The 11267-nt window shown below is 43.3% G+C and overlaps 1 protein-coding gene across 2 annotated transcripts in view; it reads left to right on the forward strand.

Annotated features, from left to right (window-relative positions):
- Window positions 1–8802, forward strand: part of TMEM14C (transmembrane protein 14C) — a 30796-nt gene extending 21994 nt beyond the window's left edge. For both annotated transcript variants that reach the window (XM_073631044.1, XM_073631045.1), the window contains 3 exons: window positions 1232–1333; window positions 5041–5128; window positions 8692–8802. In XM_073631044.1, the coding sequence (XP_073487145.1) occupies window positions 1232–1333; window positions 5041–5128; window positions 8692–8749 (248 nt within the window). In that variant the 3' untranslated portion in view covers window positions 8750–8802. The remainder of the gene's footprint in view (window positions 1–1231; window positions 1334–5040; window positions 5129–8691) is intronic.
- Window positions 8803–11267: the final 2465 nt, after the last annotated feature.

Here is an 11267-nt window from a genome sequence, read left to right on the forward strand (position 1 = left end):
GGGCAGTGCATCACCGGGTCTCCATGGCTCAGATCTGCAAGGCTGCAACTTGGTCTTCGGTCCATACATTCACTAGATTTTATTAGGTGGATGTAAGAAGGCATGAGGATACCGCTTTCGGGCGCAGTGTACTGCAGGCAGCAGTGTAGGTCCTCACGTCCAATGGCGGTCTTTTTTTCTGATCTGTGTCTCCCTCCCCTCAATTTGGGGATTGCTCTGGGATGTCCCATGATGCAATGAATAGAGCTCTGTGTCCTGGTTGTATGAACAAGAAAATAGGATTTTTTTTTTTTAAAAAACAGCTTACCTGTAAAATCCTTTTCTTGAGATTACATCATGGGACACAGATCTCTATTCATTACATCATGGGTTAGATAGCCCCTTCAGGTGTTGGACAATGGCAACCCTAATTGTAAGGAGAGTTCCTCCCCTATATAACCCCTCCCATACGAAGAGTACCTCATTTTTGTAGCAAAACAATAAGTATCCAAATGCATATATATTATATTATATAATTGTATAACTCCTTACAATTAGGGTTGCCAGTGTCCAACACCTGAAGGGGCTATCTAACCCATGATGTAATGAATAGAGATCTGTGTCCCGTGATGTAATCTCAAGAAAAGGATTTTACAGGTAAGCTCTGTTTTTAAAAAAATCTTATTTTTTTACCTGCAAAAAGATATGCATTTAAAATTATAAAAATATATACATTTCTTTTTTTTTTTTTTTTTTTAAAGGTAAACTTATCCTTTTAACGTACAATAATTCGGTACTAAAAAATGCGAGCAGACATGCCATTGATTTTTAACCCAAACTGTCCCCATTTTGATGCCTAAACCTGTCCTGCTCCCACCATTTGACTGTCAAAGGAAGTATCCTACACACCTTGGTATTTAAAGGGTTAAAAGACCTCACGTAGGCTGATTCATATTTGATAAGAATCTTGACTATGTGCGTATTTGGTCAGATCCAGTAAGAACCCTTTTTAGGCTCCTTGACTGCTTAGTTTTGATGTCAGGGCAGTTGTAAAATGATTGTTCTTACAGTCTGACAGCATTTTGGGACCATTGTTTCTAGTGTTCAAAAAAATATCTCAAATGCCTTATTATTTAAATTCTGCTGTTACACACGCTATGGATTATTACATAGGTCTTAGAAAGCCGTAAAATGTTCCTGCCTAAATCTGTCAATGACTGCAGCGTAGATGGTTGTGTCACATTTTTTCTAGGTAGTGTTCCATCTCTCGCTGCTGGTCTGCTCTTTGGAGGTCTAGCTGGACTGGGGGCCTATCAGATGTCTCACGATTCCAAAAATATTTTACTTTCACTGAGTAAGTTATTTTTTTTTTTCTTTATGTTTGTATTGAGTGGGGAATGGTTAGAACATCTGTTGGGTTTTTAATTGCATATGAGTGCCAATTACAAGGAACTAATTAATTCAGTATATTGAGGCTTATATTCACTACAAAGAACATTATTAGCTTGCCTTGATAAGTTTCATAGCTGCTATTCTTTCGGTAAACCTTGAGATCTGCCCTAGGGTGAGAAAGCGTGCTCTTCCTGTGAACTATAACCTCACATGCCAACTCGCAGGGCACCTGCACATACAACTTGGCAGTTCAAACTGAGGAGTGCCATCTAGGGATGCATACTTCCTCTGTACTGCTCCCAGCTGCATTCATTGATGGTGGCTCCCAGAGGGACCAACTAATGCATCACCTCTAAGAAAAGCATAAGGCATGATGGAACATGTAATCCAGGCTTGCCTGGCCACATCATAACAAAAAGACATGTAGTATACAGTGCCTCGAAAAAGTATTCATACCCCTTTTAAATTTTGTCACGTTACAACCAAAAACGTAAATGTATTTTATTGGGATTTTATGTGCTAGAACAACACAAAGTGCCACATAATTGTGAAGTGAAGGAAAATGATAAATGGTTTTTAAAATTTTTCAATTTTTTTTTTCCAAATAAATGTGAAAAGTGTGGCGTGCATTTGTATTCAGCCCCCCTTTACCCTGATGCCCCTAACTAAAATCTAGTGGAACTACCATATTTATCAGCGTATAACACGCACCCCAAGTTTAGGAGGGAATTTTAAGGAAAAAAAACTTTTAGGAGGGAAGTTGAAGGGGAAAAAAACTTACATTTAAATGCCCATCATTGCAGCCTTCCCCGGGGCAGCCTTCCCCGGGGCAGCCTTCCCCGGGGCAGCCTTCCCCGGGGCAGCCTTGTTAGTGCAGCCTTCCCCGGTGCAGCCTTGTTAGTGCAGCCTTGTTAGTGCAGCCTTGTTAGTGCAGCCTTCCCCGGTGCAGCCTTCCCCGGTGCAGCCTTCCCCGGTGCAGCCTTCCCCGGTGCAGCCTTCCCCGGTGCAGCCTTCCCCGGTGCAGCCTTCCCCGGTGCAGCCTTCCCCAGTGCAGCCTTCCCCAGTGCAGCCTTCAATCCTGTGGTCCCCTGCCATACTGGGCTTCAAAATCACCAACCGCGATTTGAAAATGGCGCCGCCGGCGCCGAAATACACAGAGCCGGTCCTCGGCTCTTCTCGGCGGCTCTTGTTCACTTTCGGCTCCGCTCGTAGTCCCGCCCGGGATGGGCTTGACTGTGAGCGGAGCTATCCAAACCTAGCCGAGTACACTCGGCTAGGTTCGGGCGGCGCTCGAGTGAAGCCGAAAGTGGCCGAGAAGAGCCGAGGACCGGCTCTGTGTATTTCGGCGCCGGCGGCGCCATTTTCAAATCGCGGTCGGCGATTTTTTTCCCCTGATTTTAATGGGAAAAAAGTGCGTGTTATACGCCGATAAATACAGTAATTGCTTTCAGAGACTGATTTAGTAAAAAAAAATAAAATAAAAAATGGTGCGCTAAGGTCAGGAATCAAGCTGTGGAGAAGTTTAAAGCAGGGTTAGGTTGTAAAAAAAAAAATCCCAAGCTTTTAACATCTCACGGAGCACTGTTCGATCCATCATCTGAAAATGGAAAGATTATGGCACAACTACAATACCTACCAAGACATGGTCGTCCACCTAAACTGACAGGCCGGGCAAGGAGAGCATTATTCAGATAAGCAGCCCATGGTAACTCTGGAGGATTAGTATTAGTTGGATATTAGTTATGCACTTCACAAATCTGGTCTTTATGGAAGAGGGCAAGAAGAAAGCCAGTGTTAAAGTAAGCCATATGAAGTCCCATTTTATAATTTGCAAGAAGCCATGTGGGGGACACAGCAAACATGTGGAAGAAGGTGCTCTGGTCAGATGAGATCAAAATTTAACTTTTTGTGTGGTGGAAAACTAACACTGCTCAACACCCTGAACACACCATCCCCACCTTGAAACATGGTGGTGGCAGCATCATGTTGTGGGGATGCTTTTCTTCAGCAGGGACAGGGAAGCTGGTCAGAGTTGATGGGAAGATGGATGGAGCCAAACTCAGGGCAATCTTAGAAGAAAACCTTTGAGTCTGCAAAAGACTTGAGACTGGGGCGGAGGTTCACCTTCCAGCAGGACAATGACCCTAAACATACAGCCAGAGCTACAATGGAATGTTTTAGATCTGGCATCACTAAATGGTGGTCCGCGTCCAGCCCGAGCTGTTGCTCTTTTTGGACCGCCGCGATCACACCATTTAGTTGCCGCTTTTGTCCCCAGCCTCCTCCGCTGTCATAGTAGAGAGGAGCCAGAGGTGGGGGCGGGATCAGCACTGCGTGGAGAGAGGTAGCTGCCTCTCGCGTTAATCGGGAGGTGATTGGTTGCTAGGAGGCAGTCCTAGCAGTCAATCACCAGTTTGCTAATATGAAATTCAACCCGGCAGCTCCCGCGCCCCGCCCAGTGCTGCTGTGCCTTCAGTTTAGGATTGTGCCGCCTCCTGCTCTCCGCTCTGTGAAAGGTAGGAGAGTGAAGGGAGGAAAATACATGGAACTGTGAAGGATGGGGAGCAGGTGAAGGGGGGGGCAGTGCTGTGTGGGGTGATATGTGAAGGGGGGGCAGTGCTGTGTGGGGTGATATGTGAAGGGGCAAAATTGTGGGGGAGATATGTGAAGGGGCAATACTGTGTGGGGGTGATATGTGAAGGAGCAATACTGTGTGGGGTAATACTGTGTGGGGGGGATATGTGAAGGGGGCAATGCTGTGTGTGTGTGGGGGGGGGGGGGATATGTGAAGGGGGCAAGCGGCTGTACACAAAATGAGGTGCTGCACAGAAAACGTGTAGGGGTACCATTGACTCTTAAACGCATTGAAATACAAGGTGCATAGAAATTACATGGTACAAACGCACCACGCAGCTTCCATGCGGCTGCATTTTTTAAAAGGTGCCAGGACTTTCCCAGCATAAAATGCAGGCACAGCAGCTCATTCAAATGAGTGGACCGTCGTGCTTGCACACCTGGGCTGTGATGTAAAGAATCTGAGTCGTCTCACAAAACTGCGATTCGGACCTCGGCTGGAAGAAAATTTTACTTATTGGACCTTCATGAATTTAAATTCAATACCCCTGGTTTAGATCAAAGCATGTTCATGTGTTGGAATGGCCCAGTCAAAGTCCAGACCTAAATCCAATTGAGAATCTGTGGCAAGACTTGAATTGCTGTTCAGACGCTCTCCATCCAATCTGACAGAGCTTGAGCTATTTTGCATAGAAGAATGGGCAAACATGTCACTCTCTAGATGTGCAAAGCTGGTAGAGACATCCCCCAAAGGGGGGCTGAATACAAATGCAACTTTTTACATATTTATTTGGAAAGAATATTGAAAACCATTTATCATTTTCCTTCCACTTCACAATTATGTGTCACTTTGTGTTGGTCTACCACATAAAATCCCAATAAAATACATTTACATTTTTGGTTGTAACATGACAAAATGTGGAACATTTCAAGGGGTATGATTACTTTTTCAAGGCACTGTAGGTGTACATTATTTGTTTTTTTTTAAATGAAAGACCTCTTTTGTGGGGAGCAGCCTAAATAGAAGAAAACCGTGTAAGTTTTAAAATTGCATGGCTACAAATAGTCTTGTAACAGGCATTTTCTGTATTTCAGTTGCATCAGGATCATTAGCTGGAGTTATGGGTTACAGGTTTTACAGCTCTGGAAAACTCATGCCAGCCGGAATTATTGCTGGTGCCAGGTGCGTACATGTTGTTTGACTCTTCGAACTTCTCAGACGACGTGGTGCTGAGTAGTAAAGCTGGCATTTTATTTTTTGAGGGGGTTTACACTGGGAGGATCAACTGCTGGGACTGAAAAGCTTGCTTTCACACCTGGGCAACTAAGAAATTATTTGGGCGACCTTCACTGTGCAGCCCTGTCCAACGCTGCATAGCCTTTCCCGTCACGGTCCTATTTATTACTATGGAGGAGCTGTTGCCCAGCCATCTATTGGGATAATATGGTTCACCCCTGGGGTCTTGATGTGTGTGCCCTCTGAAGATGGGCTTTCGCTAGACAGCCTTTGAGAGCAGGGCCACACAGCAAAGATCACTAGAGCAGGGAGCATGGTGAGTATTTAATACAACAGGTTTGACTGAGGAGGTGGCAAACTACATACAGTGCAAGTTCAATAAAAGTGATGATGATCTTTTACATCTGCCCAGAATTCAGCTTTAAAAGTCAACACAAGATGGATTCTGTTACCTTATTTTCACTGTAAAACTCCTTATCCGTGAGTCCTTTTGATACTTAATATTTACTCCTAAAATTAGGGCATAATGTCCCTAATTTTAGAAGTAAATATTACCCACATCCTCCCTTCTTGCCCAAATAGAATGCCTTAAAGCGTAACTCAATGTTTACTGTGACTTTTAAACTGGCCCATATGAACTATTTCCTTCACTAACAGACGTGCCTGATGGGCGTGTTGTATAAACTGTCACACCGGCTACATACAGTACACGGCACTGTGTTCCGGCAGTGGGATGGTAACTTCTTATCCTGCTCCTGGACCAAAATCGAGTTGGGCTGAGTGCTTCTCAGTCGTTAACAGGAAGTTTTGTATTCTATGGATGAATACAAAATTTCTTATGGCTGGTGGCAGAGATTGAGACATCATCTGGCCACCTGTCTGTCAAAGCCAATCGGAGGAAGCTTCCTGTGCCTGGCTTATCAGCGTTCAGCCCGACTCAGTTTTGTTCTGAAGCAGGATGGGAAGTTCCCATTTCGCTGCCGGCACACAGTGCTGTGTACATTATGTAGTTAATTCTACATACAGTTTATACAGCATGCCCAGCAGGTACACTTGTTAGTGAAGAAAGTAGTTCACTTGGGCCAGCTTGGCCTAAACAAAACATTTAAACTCACAGTAAACATGGAGTTAGGTGTAGCATGGGTTCCCTTAAATCTGAACTCCAGGTATGGATTTTATTGTATGGTTACAGTGGTCCAACTTGGACCAATGTGTACAGAAGCTATGTATATGCCATACTTGTGGGACCACTGTGGAAGCAGAAAATTGCTGCTGTCTTCTGGTTCCCCAAAGTATTTTCTGATTGAATAAGGTGGAGTTTTTGACACCCCGCCCCTCTGTTTTGTCCAGTTAGGGAGAACATTGCATTAACTGAGAAATTCAAGGAGTTCTGTGAATGGTGTCCATGCAGAATGAATGACCCCGGCCTGTGGTTGCTATGCAGCAGGGCACCTGTTTTGCACAGGAAACACTGGGCATTTCAGCCAATATGTAGTCATTATACACAATGCTAGGTACTGACAGAAGGATGTTTAGAGCTAAGCACTTTTTGGATTAACGTTCTGCAGAGGAAATTGGGCAACGGATGTTCCTTGATGTTCCCCTGCTTGTGAACCTGACTTTTTTTTTTTTTTTTTTTTGTAGTCCTGGGAGGAGTCAGACAGCTTGAGAAGTCTGGCAGGTGGGGCTGATCCTTACAAGTCTCGTAAAGTGATCAGGTGGCTCTACAACCTCTCCAGATCACTTTTACTAAATAGCCAGGAGCCTGCTGCACAAAAAAAATAATGCGCCATGTTTTAACCCTTTAGGGTATGTCATTGGCAATTAAAGGGTTAAATAAACCAGCAGTGGCAGCTCCCATACATTTATCCTCTTGGGTTTGTTTTAACCATTTGCCGCCCGCCCACAGTAGTTTTACTGTGGACGGGCAGCACAACATGGCCAGGCAATGTAGTTGGAAAAAGGATCACCCCCCTTTTTAAACACGACTTGTAAACTCAATCAGGTGTAGCTAATCACCTTCTTAATTGCACACAAAGCCATTTCACTTTCAACTGTGATCAGCTGTGGTCATTTTGACTATCTAAGCATGAAAAGAACTTTCCCAGAGTATTTCAGTCCCCGGTAGTGCAACTGAAGCAAACAAACAGTTTGGACAGGCACAAGTTAGGTGTTGAATACAAAACCATTTCAAAGGCTTTATCAATCCCTAGAAGCACAGTGAAGTCTATTATTAAGAAGTGGAAGGTATTTGGTACAACACAGACCCTCCCTTGATCAGGATGTCACTCCAAACTGGATGAGAGAGCCAGGAGGAAACTGGTTAGAGAGGCTACCAAGAGGCCTACAGCAACTCTGAAGCAGTTGCAGGAATATATGACCAAGAGTGGTCAAGAGTGTGTGCATGTGACAACAATATCACAAATTCTCCACAAATGTGGCTTGTATGGGAGGGTTGCAAGAAACAAAACCACTCCTCAGGGGCCACATGCAGTCACATGGAAAAAGGTGTTATGGTCAGATGAGGCTAAAATTGAATTATTTGGCCTCAACACCAAACAATATGTCTGGTGGAAAATCCAATACAGCTCACTATCTAAAGAACACCATTCTTACAGTAAAGCATGGAGGTGGTAATATCTTGTTAATGGGGGTATTTCCCAGCAGCAGGGACTGGAGCACTTGTCAGGATAGAAGCAAAAATGGATGGGGAAAAACGCCGTCAAATTTTGTTAGAAAAATCTGCTGCCCTCTGCCAGAAAGTTGTCAATGGGAAGAAGGTATACCGTCCAACATGACAATGACCCAAAGCACACAGCAGATATAACCACACAGTGAAGGAGAAAAAAGTGAATGTCCTTGCATGGCCTAGTCAGAGCCCAGACTTAAACCCCATTAAAAATCTGTGGAATGACTTGAAGACCGTATTCCACAAACAGTCACCATCAAATTTAACTGAATTTGAGCAGTTCTGCAAAGAGTGGGCCAATATTGCAAAGTCTAAATGTGCAAAGTTGGTAGAGACACATCCCAACAGACTAAAGGCTGTAATGAAAGCAATAGGTGGTCCAACAAAATACTGACAGAAGGGGGTGATCCTTTTTCTAACTCGGTGATTCGGTTTTTGAATTTTTTATTTTTTTTTCTGTCATGTTGGTGTTCTATCTTTTGCTTGAGTGTTATAAGTTGCACTTGAGTAAAGACAGCTGGATAAAACAAATGCTGTGTCTGTCTTCATTTCAGGCTGCAAAGCAATAGAATGCAATTTTTTTAAAGGGGGTGATTCTTTTCTATACCCACTGTACAATATAAAACTCCATTTATATATAAATTACAAGCTAGCTATACAGTATATAGAAATGCGGTATTTGAAACAATAACATTCCTATATATGATGTACTCGCTGCTAATCCTATTCATGTGCATATTTCTAGCACATCAGCAAGGCTGTATAGATTTCATTTATTGCATGTTTAATATTTAACATGATTTTTTTTTTCTTCTTGTAGCCTGCTAATGCTGGGAAGACTGGGGCTTAAAATGTTGGAGAAACCTCATGATGCTTGATGGAAACAGCCTAAGCACTTAAATAAATAAAATATATATAATCGGACAAGCCATTCATTCTTCATGTTCTTGCTTTAATATGTCTCATTCTTAGAGTAAAACAATTGAGTTTTTACTTAAAAAAAAGTGTTTGTCGTTTTTTTAAAAACAATACAAATTATTTTAATGTAAGTATTAGGGAAGATGGAAAAGCTCCTGCAGGCAAACCTTTGATTCCTAAGACTAAGAAGAATTCCTTTAATTTATCTCAGGCCTCTGGGTCTACGTCTGGCTCGCATTTTTTGCTGCAAGACCTAGACTTCCAAACCCACCAAATTCAGGAACAAGCCCTCCTCACAATGAGGGGGCACCCCTACTTGTCAGCCTTCTTATTCTTTTGGGCACAGCACATTTCAGAAGTCTGGGTCCAGAACATTGTTTCCAGGGGCTACAAAACAGAGCTTAAAGCCTTGACTCATCCCTACTTAATACTGTCAAATTTTCTACTGGCTTTACAGAAATGGGCAGATCCATGTGCTGCTCTCAGCAGTTTCTCTTGCAGGGGGTCATTGCCTTGGTCCTAGAAAAGGGGAGGTTTTAGTTCTGTTTACTATCCCCAAGGCAAACGTAGGCATTCACCTCTTTCTGGATCTGAAGATTCTCAACAGTTTAATTCAGAGAAAATATTCCACATAGAATCTGCCAAGTCAGGCATTGCTTTTCTTCGGCTGGTGGGCATTCTGGCCTCTGGATATCTAGGATGCCTACTTGCACATCTTCATCTTCCCACCGCACCAAAACTACCTTAATTTTACTGTGGGCATGCAACATGGCACCAGTTTGTTGACAGAAAGGAAACAGCAATTTTCACTAAGGTGTTAGGCTCCTGTTCTAGCTCTGCTACACTCTGAGTATCCCCATCATGGGATACCTGGGCAATTTCCTCCAGAACAGTCAGTCCAGGCCTTGTCAGCCAATGTTCATTAGACAGTGCAGACCCTACAGAAGTTTGGATGGATCCTAAAACTCAGAAGTCTTCTGGACATGGCCAGGTCCAGGCTTTTTCTCGCTCCAGACAAATTTCTGGCCCTCTGCACAAATGTTCGGACCCCAAGGTCCAGGAGATGCCCCACCATTCTCTTTTGCTGATGGTATCTGCCTGTTAGGCAGTACTGTAGGTCCACTTTCCACACTCATCTTCCAGGACAGCTTACGAGAGAGAAAATCTCTCCCGCTTAGCACAGGAAACACAAGGTCCACATTAACCACTTGACCTCCGGAAGATTTACCCCCCCCCCTTCATGACCAGGCCATTTGTTTGCAATACGGCACTGCGTTATTTTACCAGATAATTGCACGGTCATACAACACTGTACCCGAATAAAATTTTGTCAATTTTTTTTTCAGAAAAGTAGAGCTTTCTTTTGGTGGTATTTAATCACTGCTGCATTTTTTTTATGTTTTTTGCTATAAACAAAAAAGAGTTTTGAAAACTAAATATTTTTTACATCTATAAAACCACCAATAAAAAAAATTGAATTTCTTCATAAATTTAGGCCAATATGTATTCTGCCACATGCTTTTGGTAAAAAAAAAAAATCAGCGCATATTGATTGGTTTACAGGAACATTATAGCTTCTAGAAACTATGGTTTATATTTATGGATTACTGTATTTATTGGCGTATAACACTCACTTTTTCACCATGAAAATTGGGTGCAAATAGTGTGTGCATGTTATACGCCAATACTTCAGTTTTAGCTGCCTCAGAGGGGACAGGGAGGGAGGCAGGACGAGCGCCGTCAGATTACATACAGTGAGAATCTCCTGTTTACTTGGCGGCCTCTGTAATAGGAACTCCTGTCTCCTGGGCCGCCATTGGACCACTGTTCTGTCTATCATATGAGATTCTCACTGTATGTAATCTGTCGGCGCTCGTCCCGCCCCCCTCCCTGTCCCCTCTGGGCTGCAGATGGGCATCGATCAGGCTGCACTGATGGCAATGGTGAGGCTGCTGCATTGATGACAATGGTGAGGCTGCATTGATGTGGACTGATGAGGCTGCAGATGGGCATTGATCAGGCTGCATTAATGGCAATGGTGAGGCTGCAGATGGGCACTGACCCTTATTTTACTTCAAAGTTCCTTATTTAAAATTTAAGTTTTTTTCCTGAAACTTCCCTCTTAAAATGAATGTGCGTGTTATACGGCTGTGTGTGTTATACGCTGATAAATACGGTATTTTTTTTTTTTTTTATATATACTAGTAATGGCAGTGATCAGTGACTGCAATATTGCAGCAGACAATGGGACACTGACACTTTTGTGGGAACCAGTGACACTAATACAGTGCTAAAAATATGCAGTCACTATACGAATCACACTGGCTGGGAAGGGGGTTAAACATCTAGAGCAATCAAAGGGTTAACTGTGTGCCTAGCCAGTGTTTTTGTGTACTGTATGTTCTGATTTTACTAGATGTATTTTATTCCTTGCTTTGCAGGGATACAAAATCCATCCCTCCCTTCAGAATGAAGCTC

The sequence above is a fragment of the Aquarana catesbeiana genome, linkage group LG05, assembly GCF_042186555.1.
Source record: "Aquarana catesbeiana isolate 2022-GZ linkage group LG05, ASM4218655v1, whole genome shotgun sequence".
NCBI classification, from domain to species: Eukaryota; Metazoa; Chordata; class Amphibia; order Anura; family Ranidae; genus Aquarana; species Aquarana catesbeiana.